The 24,241-nt window shown below is 36.5% G+C and overlaps 1 protein-coding gene across 1 annotated transcript in view; it reads right to left on the bottom strand.

Moving 5' to 3' along the window:
* CFAP47 (cilia and flagella associated protein 47) overlaps window positions 1–24,241 on the bottom strand; it is a gene marked incomplete at both ends in the record, with an annotated part of 506,613 nt that overhangs the window by 217,434 nt on the left and 264,938 nt on the right. The window contains 5 exon segments of the mRNA XM_082864365.1: window positions 522–608; window positions 12,434–12,522; window positions 22,630–22,764; window positions 22,768–22,770; window positions 22,773–22,788. Coding sequence (XP_082720491.1) covers window positions 522–608; window positions 12,434–12,522; window positions 22,630–22,764; window positions 22,768–22,770; window positions 22,773–22,788 — 330 coding nt within the window.

Below are 24,241 nucleotides of genomic sequence, written 5' to 3'. Positions count from 1 at the left end.
AAAAAAAAAAAAAAAGAAGCACAAAGCTGCTCTAGCTCTGAGGTCAGGCTTTAAAACCTTTCTCTTATACCTGTTAGTGGGACTGCCTCAGGCAAGTCATTTAACACTTCTGAACTTCATTTTCTCTGTGTAAAGTAAAAAAAGTGGAATCTACCAGGATAGGTTGTTTTTAGGATTTACAATTATAATCTATGTGGTTAAATATACTTCTCCTCGGAGTAATGGTGCAATATTCACTAATTGAGTGTTTATGGCAACTTTATAGAAAATAACTACCATGAATAATGAGAATCCACTGCATTTAATAAAGTGTATATGTATTCAATTTTCATGCACATAAACCTAGAAATATATAAAGAGAATACGTGTGAATAATATAAATTATATATATAATATAATATAAATTAAATATTTCAAATAAATGAAAACTACTATGTAATTATATAACAAGTTTACTTGAATGCTAATTTCTCAGAAATTTGCCTCAGATAATTATGAGCATAAAATATATAGACATTTACCCATCATTCATGTGGTCAACAAATTCTCCAACTTCAGTTAATTGGGATGGCAAAGAGATAAATGTTGAGGATTCCACAAAAATGACACTAAAATAAATGAAAAAAGGATTATTTTGAATTCTACTGTAACAAATTTCAGATGACCACAAAACATTCTTCTTTTAAATTATTTTCCATCATTCATAAACTATAATTAGAATCAGAATAAATTACAATTCAAAAAGTCCATGTGCTCTCATTCTGCAACTCAAAACGTATGCTAGAAAGAAAAGATCTGGAATGGAAATAGGTAAAAAATGATATTTTTATACGGAAAGTCAACACTGAATTCTCATAACAAGGAAATTTAGAGCAAAAATGACCACCCAAATTATATTCCAGAAAGAAAGAGGAAATTACACACTGGTCTTAATACACTGTCAGAGTTATACACATTTAATAATTTCTAATCCTATTTCCAGAAAAGAGAAACGTTTCTTTCAGGAGTGGACATGAGATTTGGGTACCTAGTTAAATCAGTGCATTAATAACCATGCCATCATCTGGAATCACACAGAAATTCCGTCCTTCCTATATAATAATGCTCATTCCTTCAAGAAACAGTTTTGGAGACTCCATTGTGTGTTAGGTGTGGGACTAGGTACTGGAAAGTACAAACATGAATATGTTATCCTCTCAGCCCCCCACAATGTAGAGAAATGATACTCTAACGACAGGTGAAAGATATCATGAAGAGTCATGTCAGGAATGCCTAATCCCTCCTGCAGAGTTGAACAGAATCTGTATAATATTGTTAAGAACAGATTTATCCAAACTTGATTTGTTAAAGGAAACCTTTTTTATTATATAACAGTTATTAATATCTTACAATACTAGCTTTACAATGAAAAACACATCAGTAATAAAATTAATCAAATATTTTAGTCTTAAAACACACACACATTCACAAACACACATATACAAACTAAGCTGCAACACATTTATATATCCTAACATTTGAATGTTGACATCAGTTTTTGTCCTTTTGTTTTAACTTGATATTTCTGGTGCCTTCATATAAGGATTGTAAGGAATTTTATAAATATTAAATAATAAAAAGTTTTAAACAGACAAAATTAACTGTAGTAAAATGTAAACTATGAACAATGCAAGCTATGTATCAAACTAGCAGATTTGCTTATATCACTGTAAAGTTACAGTTACGCAAATGTAGGAATAATTCCTCTCCAGAGAGCAATTTAAACATAAAGTCATACACTAAATTCTCATTTAAATATCATAAAATTATGAGGCACAAAACATAATGTTTCCTTTTATTTCTATAAATCCATGGTGAATCACTGGGCAATTTATTTTGGTAATAATTTGTTCTGGCTAAAAAACAATCACACGGATAATATTACTTGACACACAAATAAAAAACTAAACCACTATAATATTACATTTTTCATATACTATACATGTACCATTTTGAGATAAAATAGCATTCTGTATGCTTGTTTGAAAAGTTCCCGCTTAATTACAATGAACATGCTTTCCTCAAAACAGACATATTAATTGTAAAATGAAATATAAACTGTCATTAAAATGGAAAAAGATCCTGTTTCATTACTGCAGTTTCTAAATCAGTGGTTCTCATACTTCAATGTGCATTATTATTATCCGGAGTGCTTGTTCAAAATGCAGATTCCCAAGCTTCTATTTGCATGAATTCTGACTTAGTCTGGCATGGGTTCCATTTAAAACAAGATCTCCAGGTGTTTTTAAAATAGCCTGTCTATGGATTAAACTCTGAGTAATCTTGACTTAGACCAGCACTGCTCCAACATTAATGTACAAACAAATACTCTGGAGATGTTGTTAAACGCAGATTCTAACTCAATTGGATTGGAGTGGGCCTGAGAGTCTGTTTTTCTAATAAGCCCCCAGGTGATGTTGATTTTACTGACTCAAGGATGACATTTTGAGAAGCATGAGTATAATCTAAAACAAAAACAACCCCAATATTTTAAATAATAAAACTAGGCCACCAGAAAAAGAAAAGCAGGGAATGGTTTAGAATGACTATATATTCACTACCGTATAAAAGCAACAAAAACACTGGAAAAATTTGCCCAAATTAACTTTTTCAGAATTCTAGTTCACTAAAGAAAGGCTTGCAGCAATCTAAGTAGTGTTTATTCAAGAAAAGCTGCCAAACCTTGGCAAGAACAGTAGTTTGTGGCCTTGTAACTTTTATGTTGTAACTCTCCCTCCACCTTTCCATAGCTCTATAGTAGCCTTGAAAACCAACAGCCTTGCAACCAAGGTAGTTGTAAAAAATGCTCAGGCTTGCAGCCACAGGAGGGAACAGACTGAGACTGGAGCTCTTCAAAAAAGTCCCATCCATCCCTGATCATTGTTCCTGTGTAACCCATCTCACAGTACCCTCCGAAGAGCTCAATATTCAAGGTGTTGTCTTTAATCAAACTGACTCAAAGAAAAACACCTATCCCCAAGATGTTAGTTGAAAACAATCAGTAGCAATTATGCCTGAGGCTGCAACAGCAACTGGATCAAATAAGAGCCTGACAAAGCATAAAAGGAAGATCTGGGGACAAGATGCCCATAGGCAGAGTCGCCATAGCTTAGTAGAGACCCAAAATATGTCAAAGACCTTCAACTCCACTTATGGAGACAAGTAATAAAGAATATCAATAAAGAGATATTATACAAAAGAACTAATTATAAATTCTGGACTTAGAAAGTACAATACCTGAAATAAAAAAGCACTAGAAGGACTCAGCTGCAGGTTTGAGGTGGCAAAAGGACCAGTACACTTGAAGATAGGTCAAGTAAAATGATTAATTCTAAAGAATGGAAAGAGAAAAGAATGAAGAAAAATTAACAGAGCCTCAGAGAACTGTGGGAAACCTTCAAACAGACAAACATAAGCCTAATCAGAATCCTGAAAAGAGAAAAACAGGCCGACAGAAAATGTGAAGAAATAAATGATGAAAACTTCCCAAATTTGATGAAAAATATTAATTTACACATCTAAGAAGTACAAAAAATTCTATGCAAGATAAACCCAAGGTGATCCATAGCTAGACAATAAGAGTCAAGTCATTGAAAGGCCCAGACACAGTAAGAAGCAGAACAAAATTGACTCAATACCTATGTTGCTCCTCAGTAAGATTAACAATAGAATTCCCATTTAAACCCTAAAGAACAGAATGCAATTGGATGATGTATATACAGTATGCTGAAAGAAGACTATCAATAAGGAATACTATATACAGCAAAACTATCCTTCAAAAATTAGGGAAAAATTAAGATATTAACAAACAAAAAAATGAAAGAATTCATTGCTAACAGACCTACCCTACAAGAAGAACACTACAAGTTAATTCTAAACCACATGATGAAATAAAAAGCATAGGTAAAGGTAACTACATAGGTAAATACATAAAACAAATAGGCTATAAATGTACTTTATTTGCAATCCTTTTTGTTCTCCTTTCCGATTTAAAATAAAATAGTGTGAGACAATAAATGTAAAACTGTTTTAAGGGCTTATAACTTATAAAGATGTAATGGGTATAACAATAATAGCACTAACAAGAGGCTAGGAAAAGGAGATACACTGAAGCAAAGTTTCTGAATTATACTGAAATTAAATTGGTATCAATCTGAGCTAGATTATTTTAAATTAGGGTGCTAATTATAATCTTCAGGATAACTACTGAGAAAAAAACTAAGAAAACATACAGTAAAAGAAACAAAAATTTTAAAAGGCACACTAAAAGTAAATATTTAAAACAAAATCAAGCAGTAATAAAGAAAGAGATGAACAAAGACACAGGACTTATAGGAAACAAGTATCAAAATGGCAGACAAAAACCCTACTGTATCAGAGATTACATTAATTGTAAAGGGATTAACACTCTAATCAAAAGGCAGAGATTGACAAAATGGAAAAAATAGCTTAGAAAAAAGACAAACATTGGTTCAAAGACACAAACAGACTGGGAACAAAAGAATTAAACAAACAAACAAACAAAAAATACCATGCAAACAGTAAAAAAAAAAAAAAGAGAACTGGAGTGACTATACTAATAACAGACAAAATAGAACTTAAAGCAAACAATGTTCCAGCATGACAGCATGAGAGCTCCATGGACTACTTACCAGGGAAATGAGTTAAAATATAAAAATCAACTATATAAACTCTCTGGAAATGATCTTGAGGCCATATAGCAAAAAAAAAAAAAAAAAAAAAAAAAAAAAAAACCCCAAAAAACAAAAAACACACACCTCTTCAGTAATATTTACTAAATTCAGTAAGAAAAGATGCAGTCTGTGGCACTTGAACCAAGACCACTCCCTTCCTCCTCCTTCCTCACCCAATTAAGACATAAACTCTACTCCAGACAAGTACAGCTAAGAATATAGGGCTCATTCCTCCCCTAGCTCCCAGATAAAGAACTATATTTCTGAGAGATGTGTGACATCAACATTTCTCATCCTGCCCCAAGTACACGTTGCTAAGGCTAAGTTCCGGGCAAATGCAGCTGAGAGGAGCCAAGGGGCTCCCTTCTTCTGCCCAGCACCAAATCATGGACCACAGGCTCTACATGGATGTGAAATTGCCATTGCCCTACCTTATAAAGTGGTGGATCTATGCTGGAAGAAGCAAGCCAGGAAGACCTGAAGCTACTGTCCCCCATCCCACCTAGCACTCAGCTCCTAATGTGGGACTGATTCTCCAAGAAAAGTGTACCAGTGTCCCCAGTTCCACCAAGAGAGCTGTGGCTCAGAGATTTTGCCTAGAGGGAGAAGCTGACCTTAACGCATATAGTTCTTAATCTCTTCACAAAGGAACTGATTCCATTTTCAAAAACGTGAAGATCAAGGGTGCCCTTAAAAATAGCGCAGGTGGAGCTTCCCTGGTGGCGCAGTGGTTAAGAATCCACCTGCCAATACAGGCGACACGGGTTCGAGCCCTGGTCCAGGAAGATCCCACATGCCACGGAGCAACTAAGCCCATGCGCCACAACTATTGAGCCTGCACTCTAGAACCCATGCTCCACAACAAGAGAAGACACTGCAATGAGAAGCCCATGCACCACAACGAAGAGTAGCCCCTGCTCGTTGCAACTAGAGAAAGCCTGCGTACAGCAATGAAGACACAACACAGCCAAAAAAATAAAAAATAAAAAATAGTGCAGTTGTAGTGAAAGGCAATTGGGAGGATCCCTGCTAGTTTGTTGGAGAAACCTGGGGCAAGAGACCACTGGGAGGAGCCCTCCTGGGGACAGAATAAATCTCAAACACTGACCTAACGAATTATTATTTCAAAGGACCTGGATTTGATTGAATTGGCCTGAAGAGCAATTTATGCCTTCCATAGAATTGGAATTAGGGAAATTTAATAGCTAGGTGTGGACAGAGACACAGAGAGTCAAAGAAAGCCCTGCCAAAACCACTGTTAACTCAGAGTGACTGTGAGCATACCCAAGGCTGTATCCCCTAGAAGCAACATTAGAAGGTTCACACTATGTATGTGTTTTTTTTTGGGGGGGGGATGGGAGAATGGGGAGTAGACATCACTAAAATAAGCCAGCTACTCAGTAAACAAACAACCAAACAACATTAACAATCCTGTGGGAAGTGGGACCAGAACTCAATATATTTTCAAAAACGTCCAGTTTCCAACATAACAATTATGAAACAAGCAAAGAAACAATAAAAGAGGCATGAAAGAAAAACTGCCTGTTGGAGTGATCAACTACCATATTTAACAAAACACTAATTCAAAATAGCCATTGTAAATGTCTTCAAAAATGAAGGAAACTATGACTACAGAAGTAAAGGAAGGCATGATGACAATGTAACATCAAATAGATAATATCAAAACAGAATGAAATTAATAAAGAACCAAATGGAAATTGTGGATTTGGAAACAACAAAAACAGATATAAAAAAATCACTAGAGGTGCTCAAGAGATTTGAATTGGCAGGAAAAAAAGAATTAACAAACTTCAAGACTGATAGAGATTATGCAGTCTGAAAACAGAGAGAAAAAGAAAAATAAACAGTCACATATATATGGTATACACTTAAATGGACCAACACATGTTTAATGGAATTAACAGAAAGAGAGGAGAAAGAGAAAGGAAAATAAAAACCATTTGAAAAATGAGATGGGTGAACATAGCTGTGTCACACTCCCCAATTTCAAACAATACAAAGGTAGAGTAATTAAAACAGTATGGTATTTGCATAAAGACAGATACATAGATCAATGGAAAAGAATGGAGAGCCCAGAAATAAATTCACACTTATACGGTCAATTATTTACAACAAAGGAGCCAAGAATATACAATGTGGTACTGACAGTCTCTTCAGTAAGTGGTTCTGGGAAAACTGGTCAGCCACATGCAAAAGAATGAAACTAGATCACTATTTTACATCATACACAAAAATTAACTCAAAATAGATTACAGACTTGAACATAAGACTTAACAGCATAAAACTCCTAGAAGAAAACACAGGCTTATGTAAACTCCTTGATATAGGTCTTAGTGATATTTTGAATCTGACACCAAAAGGAAAAGCAAGAAAAGCAAAAATAAACAAATGGGACTACATCAAACTGAAATAAAGCTTCTGCACAGTAAAGGAAATCATCAACAAAATATAAAGGCAACCTAATGAATTAGAGAAAATATTTGCAAATCAAATATCTGATAAGGGGCTAATATCCAAAATATAAAAAACCCAATATCTAAATCACAAAAATCCAAACAGTCTGATTAAAAAATGGGCAGAAGATCTGAATACACATTTTTCTAAAGAAGGCATACAGATGGCCAACTGGCACATGAAAAAATCCTTAACATCATTAATCATGAGGGAAATGCAAACCAAAACCACAATGAGATATATCTTATACCTGTTAAAATGGCTATTATCAAAAAGACAAGAAGTAATAAGTGTTGGTGAGGTTGTGGAGAAAAAGGAACCTTTCTGCACTGTTGGTGGGAATGTAAATGGGTACAGCCACTATGGAAAATAGTTTGGAGGGTGCTCAAACAATTAAAAACAGAACTAGCATATGATCCAGCAATTCCACTTCTAGGTATTTATCTAAAGAAAACAAAAACACTAACTCTAAAAGATACATGCACCTCCATGTTCACTGCAGCATTATTTACAGTTGTTAAGATACGGAAACAACCTAAGTGTCCATTCACAGATGAATGGATAAAGAAATTGTGGTGTATATATACAATGAAATATTACTCAGCCATAACAAACAATGAAATATTGCCATTTGCAAAACCATGATGGATCTCAAAGTCATTAAATAAAATAAGTCAGACAGAAGATGACAATACAATATAATCTCTCTCATATGTAGAATCTTGAAATAAACGGGCTCATAGATATGGAGAACAGACTGGTGGATGCCAGACTTGGGGGATGGGGTGCATGGGATAAATGGGTGAAGGGGGTCAAAAGGTTAAAAAGAAGAAAAATAAAGGGAAACAATTAAACATTTATTTTACTTTTCTTATATGAACTGTACCACTGGATAACCAAAGAGATGAGAAAATGTTCTCTTTGTAAAAATATTCCAACTAATACATTTCATAAATGATAGAAATGGAATATCACCATTTTGTAACCACCCACGAATAATGGAGGTACCCACTGAGTATCAATGGCTACTAACATTCCAAAAAGAGACAAGATATTATATGCTTCCTAAAGAAAGAATATGTCATTTCCTTTAATCTTGCCAAAGCAACTGAACCTGAGTTCCTCTGTATCCATTCCTCTGTATCCAGCTGTGAATTTAAAAAATATACAACTGAAAAAAGAACACGTGAACCTATACCATAAACATGAAATCAGCAAAATCCAGACATGGGAAACCACAGCTCAATCAGCTCATGTTCTTCAACTGATGATTGTAAGGAAAAGAAAGAAATGGAGGAGGAACTTGTAAATCATTTAAAAGGCACATGATTTTTTTTAATCAGCAAGAGTAAACTCCAGTGCCCAGAAATTCACACGTGTGTGTCACTTCCTTGATTACCATGAAAGTCAAGATAGCAGTTTATTCAAGAAAGAAAGGAGAGATTTGGGGACGGTTGACAAAGTCCTATTTCCTGACTCAAATACAAGAGTGTTTACCTTATAATAGTTTATTAAATAATACATTTGTTTTTCTGTGAAAGAGAGGAAGGAAGGAAAGGAGGGAAGGAAGGAAGGAGTGAGCTGGTGAGAGCAAACTTGGACTGGGCTATGGAAATCATTCCAGAAGGTAACATGAATCTATAAGAACAATTAAAGAAAACAAAAATGATAAATAAGAAGGCTAATATAATGAAGGTTATAAATATGTACTTTCTGTTATGAACTGAACTGTGCACCCCCCGCAAACTTCGTATGTTGAAGCCTTAACCCCTAGTACCTCACAATGTGACTATAGTTGGACATAGGGCCTTTAAAGGTGATTAAGTTAAAATGAGGCCATTAGGGTGGGCCCTAATTCATCCTGATTGGTGTTCTTGTAAGAGGAAACGTGGACATACAAAGAGACACGAGGCATGCACACACAGAGAGAAAAGACCATGTGAAGACACAGAAAGAAGGAGCCAAAGAGAGAGGCCTCAGAAGAAACCTAATCTGCCAGCACCTTGATCTTGGACTTCTAGCCTCAAGAACTGTGAGAAATAAATTTCTGTTGTTTAAGCCACCCAGTCTTACGGTATTGTGTGCTGGCAGCCCTAGTAAATTGATATACTGTCCTTTTTTCTCTCAGTTTTCTTAAAATCATAAAAAATATACAAAATAAATAAAAAGAAATATTCATAAATATTATATAATATTACTGATTATTGTAACATTATTGATATAATACATATGACCAAAAGAAACACAAAATAGGGGGAAGGGAATAGAGCTATATAAGAGTAACACTTTGTAAATCTCAGTGGAATTAAGTTACTATTTACATGAGGTATCTAAAATAGTCAAACTCATAAAGCAGAGAGTAGACTGGTGGTTGCTGGAGGCTGGGAAGAGGATGAAATGGGAGTTGTTGTATAAAGTTTCAGTTATGCAAGATGGATAAGTACTATAGATGTTCTATGCAACATAGTGCCTATAAATAACAATATGGTATTGTGCACTAAAACATTTGTTAAGAGGGCAATTCTCATGTTAAGAATTCTCACCACAAAAAAGGAAAAAAAAAAAAGAGAAAAGGAACACAAGGAAACTTTTGGAAGTGATGGATATGTTTATTGCCTTCATTGTCGTGATAGTATCATGGTACATGCATATGTCCAAGCTCATCAAATTGTATACTTTAAATGTATAGGTTTTTTTTGCATATCAAATATACCTCAAAATAAGATGTTTTTTAAAAAAAGATAAACAATAGAAAATATCAAGGAAACTAGAAGAAGGGTCTTTCAAAAGATCAATAAAATTAACAAATCTTTACCTAGATTGACCAAGAATAAAGGAGAGAAAAATCAAAGTAAGGGATGGAAGAAGGGCCATCACTACTGCCTTTGCAGGGGGGAAAAAAAGGATTATAAGGGAATACTGTGAAAACTTCCATGCCAACAACTTAGATAATTTAGAGGAAATGTATAAATTCCTACAATGGCACAAACTACCAAACTGATTCAAGAAGAAATGGAAAATCTGAGTATGCCATAACAAGAGATGAAATTAGTAATAAAGTTTCCACAAAGCAAAGCTCAGACCCAGATGGCTTCAATTCTACCAAACATTAGAAGAATAAATACCAATCCTTCACAAACTCTCCCCAAAAATAGAATGGAAAGGCCCATTTCCCAAATCTTTCTCTGAGGGTAGTATTGATGATATAAAAAGCAGATAAAGACATCACAAGAAAAGAAAATTACACTAGTAAATCCTTTTTTTATAAATGCAAAAATTTCAACAAAATACTACTAAACCAAACCTTACAACACATAAAAAAAGAATTATACAGCATGAAATAGTTGCATCCTGCTAAAGAGGAATTTGAGAACTACTGATCTGGTACACAGAGGTGTGGGAGCTAATCCTGTTTCTGTTAAATCTAGACTGGATAGGAGATTAAGAAGTGCAAACTACCATGTATAAAATAAATAAGCTACAAGGATATATTGTACAGCAAAGAGAATAGAACCAATATTTTATAATAACTATAAATGGAGCATTACCTTTAAAAATTGTGAATCACTGTACTGTATACCAGAATATATAATATTGTATATCAATCACAGCTCAATATTTTTTTTTTTTTTTAAATCTAGACTGGGTCACCTTATTTGTTAAAAAGAATATTAAATTTTGATAAAGTAGAATCAAATCTGATCATTGTGCTGCATATAAATTTTTGGAAAATATATGAAATTTAAAATTTTACTTTAAAGTACATTTAATATGAGATTATTAATAATAAGCAAATCCTGATCATGTTTTGTAAGTGTAATATGAAAAACTAGGTCACTTATTGTTATATTGTTTATAACATTAAAATAGTCTCTATATGAATTATGTGGCTTTAAATTTCCTTTCTTATTCATTCTCATTTATTATATTTTACCTTTAAAAGTAATATATGTTTACAGTAAAATATTAATTTTACAAATTTTATGATTGGCCTTAAATTTTTCAGTTCATATTCCCATTCCCTAAGTTTGAAGGCCACATTCAAATAAGAGAGGAAGGAGTCAAAAGTCCCCAATTAACAATCTTGTCCTTTACCAAACCATGCATTCCTCACAAGAAGTAACAATTTTAATTCAATCTGAGATAAACCATAAAATAACAATAAAATATTATAATTTTTTGAGAAACATACAATTATAATATTCTACCAATTCCAGGAACTTTGAGATTTACTTTCAGTTCTACCACTAGAATAAGTCTAAACATGTTTGATCCTGATTTCCTCTGAAGAACTGCAGTCATTTGGTTTACTTAAGGGCATATTTTAATACTGGATTAATGCCACATATTCTGGTATTTTTTATTCCTTACATTCTGATATAACACTTTAATAAAATTAGGGTAAATAAAATTCTCCCTCACTGAACATGGCAACCATAAATTCACCAGCCGTTTTAAAAAAAGAATTTTTGTTTTGTAAAAAATAAATGATATTGTTAATAAGAAATTACCAAAAGCCTAGACATATAGTGATTTAAAAACTGGAAATTATCAACTACTAAAATAATAAGCATACATACAACTTCTAGTCTCGACACAAGTACTGCTGTAAGGATCTGATTTTTAAAGCTGGTGGAAACACAGTTCATAATTTAAGCGATATGTAAGGTAAATTTATATGTAAATTTATAGAAAGACATTTTTCTACTTGTGACCTTAAATAATACTTAAGCAATTTATTGTCTTTTAATTTCAAATATATGCTGTTGTTATTGTTGTTGCTAAATCTCAAGATGCACAAATGCACGTTTAATGTGCAGTTTGAATTAATCATGATGCTTTAGGTAAAAATAAATTTTCCGCTTGAATCAACATTTCACTTTTGGAAATTAACAGATAGGATAAAATTAGAAGTTAAAAAGTATATTAATTATAAGTTTTAAAAAATGAAAGAACTGTAAATCTCAATAAACAGAAAGCTTAGAGACAAAATTCATAAATTTGATATGGTCAGCCTTAGCTTTGTAGAGATCAAATAGCATTTCAAGGAAAACTGATTTACCTTCATTATTTGTTCTATTTTACCTGCTGATGCTTATAAATTTATAGCAATGCAAATATATAAAATTTCTCCTCAAAACAGTTCATGTTGAAGAAAAATGCATACTTCTCTTAAGATTCAATATGGCTAATTGCAATGAATTTATGTCAAAACAATAACTTACCTGAAGTTCCCAGCAGCGTGGAAGGGATTTTTAACATTCACAATGATTTCTTTCCATTTATAACACGGAGATTTGCATTTTATACTTGCCTAAGGTAAAAAAAATATATATAAAACATACAATATGATAATAACAAAAAATAATAACCTCAATTATAAAAAACAAACTGGGGCTTCCCTGGTGGCGCAGTGGGTGAGAGTCCGCGTGCCGATGCAGGGGACACGGGTTCGTGCCCTAGTCCGGGAAGATCCCACATGCCACAGAGTGGCTACGCCCATGAGCCATGGCTGCTGAGCCTGTGCATCCGGAGCTTGTGCTCCGCAAAGGGAGAGGCCACAATAGTGAGAGGCCCGCGTATCACAAAAAAAAATAAAAAATAAATAAAAAACAAACTTAAAGTACCTAAAAAACTGTCCATTTAAATAACATAGTGATATCAATTTTTTTTTACATCTTTATTGGAGTATAATTGCTTTACAATGGTGTGTTAGTTTCTGCTTTATAACAAAGTAAATCAGTTATACATATACATATGTTCCCATACCTGTTCCCTCTTGCAGCTCCCTCCCTCCCACCCTCCCTATCCCACCCCTCTAGGTCATCACAAAGCACCAAGCTAATCTCCCTGTGCTATGCGGCTGCTTCCCACTAGCTATCTATTTTACGTTTGGTAGTGTATATATGTCCATGACACTCTCTCGCTTTGTCACTGCTTACACTTCCCCCTCCCCATATCCTCAAGTCCATTCTCTACTAGGTCTGTGTCTTTATTCCTGTCCTACCCCTAGGTTCTTGATGACATGTTTTTTTCTTAAATTCCATATATATGTGTTAGCATACGGTATTTGTCTTTTTCTTCCTGACTTACTTCACTCTGTATCACAGATTCTAGGTCCATCCACCTCATTACAAATAGATCAATTTCGTTTCTTTTTATGGCTGAGTAATATTCCATTGTATATATGTGCCACTCTTCTTTACCCATTCACACAATGATAGACACTTAGGCTGTTTCCATCTACAGGCTGCTGAAAATAGAGCTGCAATGAACATTTTGGTACATGACTCTTTTTGAATTATGGTTTTCTCAGGGTATATGCCCAGTAGTGGGATTGCTGGGTCGTATGGTAGTTCTATTTGTAGCTTTTTAAGGAACCTCCATACTGTTCACCATAGTGGTTGTACCAATTCACATTCCCACCAGCAGTGCAAGAGTGTTCCCTTTCCTCCACACCCTCTCCAGCATTTACAGTTTCTACATATTTTGATAATGGCCATTCTGCCTGGTGTGAGATGATATCACACTGTAGTTTTGATTTGCATTTCTCTAATGATTAATGATGTTGAGCATTCTTTCATGTGTTTGTTGGCAGTCTGTATATCTTCTTTGGAGAAATGCCTATTTAGGTGTTCTGCCCATTTTTGGATTGGGTTGTTTGTTTTTTTTGTTATTGAGCTGCATGAGCTGCTTGTAAATTTTGGAAATTAATCCTTTGTCAGTTGCTTCATTTGCAAGTATTTTCTCCCATTCTGAGGGTTGTGTTTTGGTCTTGTTTATGGTTTCCTTTGCTGTGCAAAAACCTTGAAGTTTCATTAGGTCCCATTTGTTTATTTTTGTTTTTATTTCCATTTCTCTAGGACGTGGGTCAAAAAGGATCTTGCGGTGATTTATGTCATAGAGTGTTCTGCCTATGTTTTCCTCTAAGAGTTTGATGGTTTCTGGCCTTATATTTAGGTCTTTAATGCATTTTGAGCTTATTTTTGTGTATGGTGTTAGGAAGTGATCTGATCTCATACTTTTACATGTACCTGTCCAGTTTTCCCAGCACTACTTATTGAAGAGGCTGTCCTTTCTCCACTGTACATTCTTGCCTCCTTTATCAAAGATAAGGTTACTATATGTGCACAGGTTTATCTCTAGGCTTTCTACCCTGTTCCATTGATCTATCTTTCTCTTTTTGTACCAGTACCATACTTTCTTGATTACTATAGCTTTCTAGTATAGTCTGAAGTCAGGGAGCCTGATTCCTCCAGCTCCGTTTGTCGTTCTCAAGATTGCTTTGGCTATTCGGGGTCTTTTGTGTTTCCATACATACTGTGAAACTTTTTCTTCTAGTTCTGTGAAAAATGCCAGTGGTAGTTTGATAGTGATTGCATTGAATCTGTAGATTGCTTTGGGTAGTATAATCGTTTACACAATGTTGATTCTTCCAATCAAAGAACATGGTGTATCTCAACATCTGTTGGTATCATCTTTAATTTCTTTCATCAGTGTCTTATAACTTTCTGCATACAGGTCTTTTGTGTCCTTGGGTAGGTTTATTCCTAGATATTTTATTCTTTTTGTTGCAGTGGTAAATGGGAGTGTTTTCTTGATTTCACTTTCAGATTTTTCAACATTGGTGTATAGGAATGCCAGAGATTTCTGTGCATTAATTTTGTATCCTGCTACTTTACCAAATTCATTGATTAACTCTAGTAGTTTTCTGGTAGCATATTTGGGATTATCTATGTATAGTATCATGTCATGTGCCAACAGGGACAGCTTTACTTCTTCTTTTCCGATTTGGATTCCTTTTATTTCCTTTTCTTCTCTGATTGCTGTGGCTAAAACTTGCAAAACTATGTTGAATAAGAGTGGTGACAGTGGGCAACTTTGTCTTTTTCCTGATCTTGGTGGAAATGTTTTCAGTTTTTCACCACTGAGTACGATGTTGGCTGTGAGTTTGTCATATATGGGCTTTATTATGCTGAGGAAAGTTCCCTCTATGCCTACTTTCTGCAGTGTTTTTATCATAAATGGGTGTTGAATTTTGTTGAAAGCTTTCTCTGCATCTATTGAGATGATCATATGGTTTTTCTCCTTCAATTTGTTAATATGGTGTATCACGTTGATTGATTTGCGTATATTGAAGAATCCTTGCATTCTTGGAATAAACCCCACTTGATCATGGTGTATGATCCTTTTAATGTGCTGTTGGATTCTGTTTGCTAGTATTTTGTTGAGGATTTTTGCATCTAGGTTCATCAGTGATATTGGCCTGTAGTTTTCTTTCCTTGTGACATCTTTGTCTGGTTTTGGTATCAAGGTGATGGTGGCCTTGCAGAATGAGTTTGGGAGTGTTCCTCCCTCTGCTATATTTGGGAAGAGTTTGAGAAAGATAGGTGTTAGCTCTTCTCTAAATGTTTGAGAGAATTTGCCTGTTAAGCCATCTGTTCCTGGGCTTTGGTTTGTTGGAAGACTTTTAATCACAGTTTTAATTTCAGTGCTTGTGATTGGTCTCTTCATATTTTCTATTTCTTCCTGATTCAGTCTTGGCAGGTTGTGCATTTCTAAGAATTTGTCCATTTTTTCAAGGTTGTCCATTTTATTGGCATAGTATTGCTTGTAGTAATCTCTCATGATCCTCTGTATTTCTGCAGTGTCATTTGTTACTTCTCCTTTTTCATTTCCAATTCTATTGATTTGAGTCTTCTCTCTTTATCTCCTGATGAGTCTGGGTAATGGTTTATCAATATTTTTTGTCTTCTCAAAGAACTAGCTTTGTTTTATTGATCTTTACTATTGTTTGCTTCATTTCTTTTTCATTTATTTCTGATCTGATCTTTATGATTTCTTTCCTTCTGCTAACTTTGGGGTTTTTTTGTTCTTCTTTCTCTAATTGCTTTAGGTGCAAGGTTGGGTTGTTTATTCGAGATGTTTCCTGTTTCTTAAGGTAGGATTGTATTGCTATAAACTTCCCTCTTAGAACTGCTTTTGCTCCATCCCATAGGTTTTGGGTCCTCGTGTCTCCACTGTCATTTGTTTCTAGGTATTTTTTGATTTCCTCTTTGATTTCTTCAGTGATCACTTCGTTATTAAGTCGTGTATTGTTTAGCCTCCATGTGTTTGTATTTTTTACAGATCTTTTCCTCTAATTGATATCTAGTCTCACAGCGTTGTGCTCGGAAAAGATACTTGATAGAATTTCAATTTTCTTAAATTTACCAAGGCTTGATTTGTAACCCAAGATATGATCTATCCTAGAGAATGTTCCATGAGCACTTGAAAAAATGTGTATTCTATTGTTTTTGGATGGAATGTCCTAAAAATATCAATTAAGTCCACCGTGTTTAATGTGTCACTTAAAGCAAGTGTTTCCTTATTTATTTTCATTTTGGATGATCTGTCCATGGGTGTAAGTGGGGTGTGAAAGTCCCCTACTATGAATGTGTTACTGTCGATTTCCCCTTTTATGGCTGTTAGTATTTGCCTTATGTATTGAGGTGCTCCTATGTTGGGTGCATAAATATTTACAATTGTTATATCTTCTTCTTGGATAGATCCCTTGATCATTATGTAATGTCCTTCTTTGTCTCTTGTAATAGTCTTTATTTTAAAGTCTATTTTGTCTGATATGAGAATTGCTACTCCAGCTTTCTTTTGGTTTCCATTTGCATGGAATATTTTTCCATCCCCTTACTTTCAGTCTGTGTGTGTCTCTTGGTCTGAAGTGGGGCTCTGGTAGACAGCATATATATAGGTCTCGTTTTTGTATCCATTCAGCCAATCTGTGACTTTTGGTGGGAGCATTTAATCCATTTACATTTAAGGTAATTATCGATATGTATGTTCCTATTCTTATTTTCTTAATTGTCTTGGGTTTGTTATTGTAGGTCTTTTCCTTCTCTTGTGTTTCTTGCCTAGAGAAGTTCCTTTAGCATTTGTTGTAAAGCTGGTTTGGTGGTGCTGAACTCTCTCAGCTTTTGCTTGTCTGTAAAGGTTTTAATTTCTCCATCAAATCTGAATGAGATCCTTGCTGGGTAGAGTAATCTTGTTTGTAGGTTTTCTCCTTCATCACTTTAAATATGTCCTGCCAGTCCCTTCTGGCTTGCAGACTTTCTGCTGAAAGACCAGCTGTTAACCTTATGGGGATTCCCTTGTGTGTTATTTGTTGCTTTTCCCTTGCTGCTTTTAATATGTTTTCTTTGTATTTAATTTTTGAAAGTTTGATTAACATGTGTCTTGGCGTGTTTATCCTTGGATTTATCCTGTATGGGACTCTGTCTGCTTCCTGGAGTTGATTAACTATTTCCTTTCCCATATTAGGGAAGTTCTCAACTATAATCTCTTCAAATATTTTCTTAGTCCCTTTCTTTTTCTCTTCTTCTTCTGGAACCCCTATAATTTGAATGTTGGTGTGTTTAATGTTGTCCCAAAGGTCTCTGAGACTGTCCTCAGTTCTTTTCATTCTGTTTTCTTTATTCTGCTCTACAGTAGTTATTTTCACCATTTTATCTTCCAGGTCACTTATCCGTTCTTCTGCCTCAGTTATTCTGCTATTGATCCCATCTAGAGTATTTTTAATTTCATTTATTGTGTTGTTCATCGTTGCTTGTTTCATCTTTAGTTCTTCTAGGTCCTTGTTACATGTTTCTTGCATTTTCTGTATTCTATTTCCAAGATTTTGGATCATCTTTACTATCATTATTCTGAATTCTTTTTCAGGTAGACTCCCTATTTCCTCTTCATTTGTTAGATCTGGTGGGTTTTTATCTTGCTCCATATGTTGTGTGTTTTTCTGTCTTCTCATTTTGCTTAATTTACTCTGTTTGGGGTGTCCTTTTTGTAGGCTGCAGGTTTGTAGTTCCTGTTGTTTTTGGTGTCTGTCCCCAGTGGCTAAAGTTGGTTCAGTGGGTTGTGTAGGCTTCCTGGTGGAGGAAACTAGTGCCTGTGTTCTGGTGGATGAGGCTGGATCTTGTCTTTCTGGTGGGCAGGTCCATGTCTGGTGGTGTGTTTTGGGGTGTCTGTGGCCTTACTATGATTTCAGGCAGCCTCTCTGCTAATGGGTGGGGTTGTGTTCCTGTCTTGCTAGTTGTTTGGCATACGGTGTCCAGCACTGTAGCTTGCTTGTCGTTGAGTGAAGCTGGGTGCTGGTGTTGAGATGGAGATCTCTGGGAGATTTTCGCCATTTGATATTATGTGGAACTGGTAGGTCTCTTGTGGACCAGTCTCCTGAAGTTGGCTCTCCCACCTCAGAGGCAGAGCGCTGAGTCCTGGTTGCAGCACCAAGAGCCTTTCATCCACATGGCTCAGAATAAAAGGGAGAAAAAGAAGAAAGAAAGAGAGAAAGAAAGAGAAAAAGAAAAAGAAAGAGAGAGAAAGAAAGAAAGAAAGAAAGAGAAAGAAAGAAAGAAAAAAAGAAAGAAAGAAAAGAAAAAGAAAGAAAGAAAGAAATGAAAAAGAAAGAAAGGAAGGAAGGAAGGAAGGAAGGAAGGAAGGAAGTTAGGAAGGAAGGAAGCAAGGGGGGGGAGGGAGGGAGGAAAGAAAAAGAAAGAAAGAAAGAAAGAAAGATAAAATAAAATAAAATAAGCTAAAATAAAATTATTAAAATAAAAAATTATTATTAAGAAAAAAATTTTTATAAAGAAAAAAACCAGACAGATAGATCCCTAGATCAAATGGTGAAAGCAAAGCTATACAGACAAAATCTCACACAGAAGCAACACATACACACTCACAAAAAGAGGAAAAGGGAAAAAAATCATAAATCTTGCTCTCAAAGTCCACCTCCTCAATTTGGGATAATTTGTTGTCTATTTATGTATTTCACAGATGCAGGGTATATCAAGTTGATTGTGGAGCTTTAAACCGCTGTTTCTGAGGCTGCTGGGAGAGATTTCCCTTTCTCTTCTTTGTTCTCACAGCTCCCGGTGCTCAACTTTGGATTTGGCTCCGCCTCTGCGTGTAGGTGGCCGGATGGTGTCTGTTCTTCGCTCAGACAGGACGGGGTTAAAGGAGCAGCTGCTTACAGGGCTGTGGTTCACTCAGGCCAGTGGGAGGGAGGCGTACGGAGTGCGGGGTGAGCCTGCGGCGGCAGAGGCCAACAGGACATTGCACCAGCCTGAGGCGCGCCATGCATTCTCCTGGGGAAGTTGTCCCTGGATCTCGGGACCCTGGCAGTGGCAGGCTGCACAGGCTCCCAGGAGGCAAGGTGTGGAGAGTAACCTGTGCTTGCACACAGGCTTCTTGGTGGCTGTAGCAGCAGCCTTAGCGTCTCATGCCTGTCTCTGGGGTCCATGCTTTTAGCAATGGCTCATGCCCGTCTCTGGAGCTCCTTTAAGCAGCGCCCTTAATCCCCTCTCCTCGTGCATCAGGAAACAAAGAGGGAAGAAAAAGTCTCTTGCCTCTTCGGCAGCTCCAGACATTTTCCCGGACTCCCTCCTGGCTAGCCGTGGAGCACAAGCCCCCTTCAGGCTGTGTTCACGCAGCCAACCCCAGTCCTCTCCCTGGGATCTAAGCTCCGAAGCCCGAGCCTCAGCTCGCAGCCCGGCCCGCTCCGGCGGGTGAGCAGACAAGCCTCTCGGGCTGGTGAGTGCCGGTCGGCACTGATCCTCTGTGCGGGAATCTCCCCGCTTTGCCCTCCGCACCCGTTGCTGTGCTCTCCTCCGCAGCTCTGAAGCTTCCCCCCTCCGCCACCCGCACTCTCCGCCCGCGAAGGGGCTTCCTAGTGTGTGGAAACCTTTCCTCCTTCACGGCTCCCTCCCACTGGTGCAGGTCCTGTCCCTATTCTTTTGTCTCTGTTTATTCTTTTTTCTTTTGCCCTACCCAGGTACGTGGGGAGTTCCTTGCCTTTTGAGAGGTCTGAGGTCTTCTGCCAGCGTTCAGTAGGTGTTCTGTAGGAGTTGTTACACGTGTGGATGTATTTCTGGTGTATCTGTGGGGAGGAAGGTGATCTCTGCATCTTACTCTTCTGTCATCTTCCCCGGTGATCCGATATTAATATATTTAAACATTATACTGTTAAAATCTGGGTGGGAAAGAATAAAAATAGATTATTCCTCATCACTGATCCATAGTACTATGCTAACCAATGAATGATCTTTCACAATAGTGTCTCCCAAATTGATTTCCTTAAAATTCATTTTGTTAATGACTGAGTATGATTTTCTGTTTGAAAATTAATCAATCTTATATATACCTAATACATATGACATAAGGAAGGGGCAGGTGTGTATGTGTGTGTGTGCATGTGCACACTGGTGTGTGAGTGCAAGAATATCTGTGTGGGAATGTGTGTGACTGTGGCATGCCTGGGTTTATAACATGGTGGCTGCACTGACATATTTTAACTATAATAAAAGTACAAATATATAAAACTGAAACTCAAATTACCCAAAAGACTTCCATGAAAGAAAAGATTCTAGGAATTCCAAATTTTTAGACTAATCATATTCTCACCTTATTTCTCCATTGTTTTCCAAACTATTTCCTGGTGAGTAAGACCATGAGTAGCCAGATGGAGAAGTAAACAGAGATCACACAAGCTCCAAGTGTCAGCTTTTCTGCCCCAGAGCCATGATAATGACACGCTAACACCATCCATGGGTCTCTTAGACACATGTGGCAAAGAGATGTTTTGTTTCAGAGAATTTGTGTGAGAGGCTTGGGAAGTGTAAGAGTTCATTATTCAGGAGGAAATCAGAAGATGACAATACACATCTCAGTGACAATCAAATGCCTGCTCCCTCTCCTGGGTGTCCTTATCGAATAAGCCATTCTGTCCAGGTGAGCATCTTAATGCTCTCCTCACACAAGTGGCCTTTACTAGAGTCATTCTCTTTTCTTCCCACTCAAGCCACTGCACACCTATGATTCTTTGTAATCCATATGGAAATCTGGCAACATAAATTTACTTCTTTACCATACATCCGTGGTAGAAAATAATATTTAGACAAACGAATGGCTACACAAAGTCAATCAAAGCAATATCACAACCATTTTACAGAGGTTTAAAAATCCTTCTGCCCCAACCTTTGAGATATTAACACTTAGAACTCTGCCTGGAACATCATCAAATCTCACTAAATGCCAGTCTTAATAATCTTTCTAATGGATTTGCTCCATAGGACACTCAAGATAAATTGATGAATGCACCTATAAGAGAAACATTTTCTATGCTGTGTAAACCACCGAACCTTAATTCAAACAAAAAGAGACATAGGTCCGGGGACTGCTTTAACTTAAATCACAAGTCTCCGTAGAAGAAGGGCATGTAAATTGCTACGTGTATAGTGAATGGCTCCTTGATAAAAAGCACAGATACAATCCTAAAAAGCTGAACTTAAAATAGCACTCAATACAAGTGCTTTCAAAATGCAGATGGTCAATAGACACATGAAAACAAGCTCCACCTTGCTAATCATCAGGGAAAATGCAAATCAAAACCATAATGAGATACCACGTCACACCTGTCAGAATGGCCATCATCAAAAAGAACACAAATAACAAATGTTGGTGAGGATGTAAAAAAGGGTAACCCTTGTACACTGTTGGTGGGAATGTAAGTTGATGCAGCCACTGTGGAAAACAGTATGGAGGTTTCTCAAAAAACTAAAAATAGAACTACCATGTGATGCAGCAGTTCCACTCCTGGGTACATATATGAAGAAAATGAAGACACTAATTTGAAAAGATACATGCACCCCAATGTTCATAGCAGCATTATTTACAATTGCCAAGATATGGAAGCAACCTAAGTGTCCAGCATATATATATATATATATACACACACACACGCGCGCGTGCGCGCAGTGGAATACTACTCAGCCATAAAAAAGAATGAAATTTTGCCATCTGAAGCCACATGGATGGACTTGGAGGGCATTATGTTTATGTTTAGAGAAATAAGTCAGACAGAGAAAGACAAATACTGTATGATATGACTTATAGGTGGAATCTAAAAAATATAACAAACTAGTGAAGATAACACAAAAAGAAACAGACTCGCAGTTACAGAGAACAAACTAATGGTTACTAGAGGTGGAGGGGAGTGGAAGGTACAAACTATTGGGTGTAAGATAGGCTCAAGGATGTGTTGTGCAACACAGCAAATATAGCCAATATTTTATAATAACTATAAATGGAAAGTAACCTTTAAAATTGTATAAAACATTTATAAAAACACAAGTCCCTTTAACTTCTATTATAAAATTGAGACTTATTTCCAAAGAAAGAGTATCAAAGTAAAAATATCAGAGATACAGAAGCCAAAAACTGTGCAAATGTAAGTTAAGTACACATCTGTGTCTGTATACACACATGATCTCAAAGAACAAGAGCTGCCAGGAGATGAAACTTAGAAGAACAGCTGTGCTTGGGACACTCCATGGCCTGAGAAAAGCAGAAACATATAAAATAGGTAACATTTACTTACGATGGCTTTAAAATTGAGGACTTCACCCTTGAGAGCAAAAGTCAGCATAGTACCTCCTGTTCCACTCTTAGGTTTTGAAATTAATAGCAGTGAAGCTTCAGCAGGATGGAGGAAGTGACTGGTAAATTTCAGAGTTCAAACCAAACAGTAATTTGGTTTCTATTTAACAAAAGATAAAAACGAAAATATTGTAGTGAAAAAAGACAACAAGCATCTATTCAGTGTATGTGCCTAGTAACCACACCCTGCAAAATACTCACTTCTACAATAAAGTTAAAGATTGTTGCAGATCTTAGAAAGCCTACAATCTAGTTATTGCTGTCAGTCAAAACATCTTGATCCAGTATGTAAAACCTAAAGTTAACTTTCAAATGTATGTATAATCTACTGAATACTGGATTTTCTAAGAGCTAGCCACAGGAAATCATATATGTATTTTTGTTGTGAATTTCATAGGACATTCTGTGCTACTGTTTAGGCACATTCTTAGTTACATCAATGACTCTTTTTTTTTTTTTTGTATGCAGGTCTCTCACTGTTGTGGCCTCTCCCGTTGCGGAGCACAGGCTTGGGACGCGCAGGCTCAGCGGCCATGGCTCACGGGCCCAGCCACTCCGCGGCATGTGGGATCTTCCCGTACCAGGGCACGAACCTGTGTCCCCTGCATCGGCAGGCAGACTCTCAACCACTGCGCCACCAGGGAAGCCCTATCAATGACTTTTGATTGCAGGGAGGAAAAAATGAGAAAGACAAAGAATTCAAAAAATACTTAAAACTGTGGTTGAAAATAAAATTCGAACCTCAAATCAAAATAACGGTATATAAGTAGCATGACTTTTATTTGAAAGACAGACTTAATTAAAAGAAAGAATAAGGAAAACATGTCCATCTCATTTAATCTTCAACTTTCTAGTCTAAACCATAGTGAAATGGTTAAAGAATTGATGGATTCGGAAATTTTACTTCCCAGTTTCTAGGGGAATGAGTCAACCATGGCACCCTGGCAGCCCTGCATAACAACACAGGCCAAACACATGCAAGGCTTAACTGCAGTGGATATAAGTCTTGGCAGAAAGCTCTGTGATCCTCCCGTAACATAAGAGCATGGAACTTCAGGAAGCACTGCTACAAGAACATTTTTCACTTGCCTCCCTATCCTCCCTGAGAGGCTGTCACCAGACAGTTTCTCACTGCCTCCTACATTCTGATGAGGTCTGAGGCTTGCTGCCTATCCTCCTACAGGGTAGAGTTACAGGCTAGAAACTGCTTAGTTGCAGCATGAAACTGACTGTCAGCAACAGGTGTCCTACCATGCATGATGCAGTCATCTGGTCCCTGTTGTTTTGGTGTCACTCTGCATAAGGGACATGGAGATCTGGCCCCTTTGTTAACTCTTGCTTTCACTGTTTATAGAAGTAATGAGGTCTCTGAATAAAAAATGGGCTCAATGTTTCTTTAATGGCTGAGTCTTTCTGCCTTGCCTTGCTGCCACAGCTGTGGGTGGTAAACCGTGGGGACCTTTTACCATTGCTTTTTCACTGGCTTTTAGCACAGTTAGCATTATACATCATATCACAGTTATTCTTTGTACAAACTATCACCTGTCACCTTC

This window comes from Leucopleurus acutus (genome assembly GCF_964270905.1).
Source record: "Leucopleurus acutus genome assembly, chromosome: X".
In the NCBI taxonomy this organism is placed as follows: Eukaryota; Metazoa; Chordata; class Mammalia; order Artiodactyla; family Delphinidae; genus Leucopleurus; species Leucopleurus acutus.
Note: the sequence above shows the minus strand (reverse complement) of the source record. Positions and strands in the feature narration are given on the sequence as shown.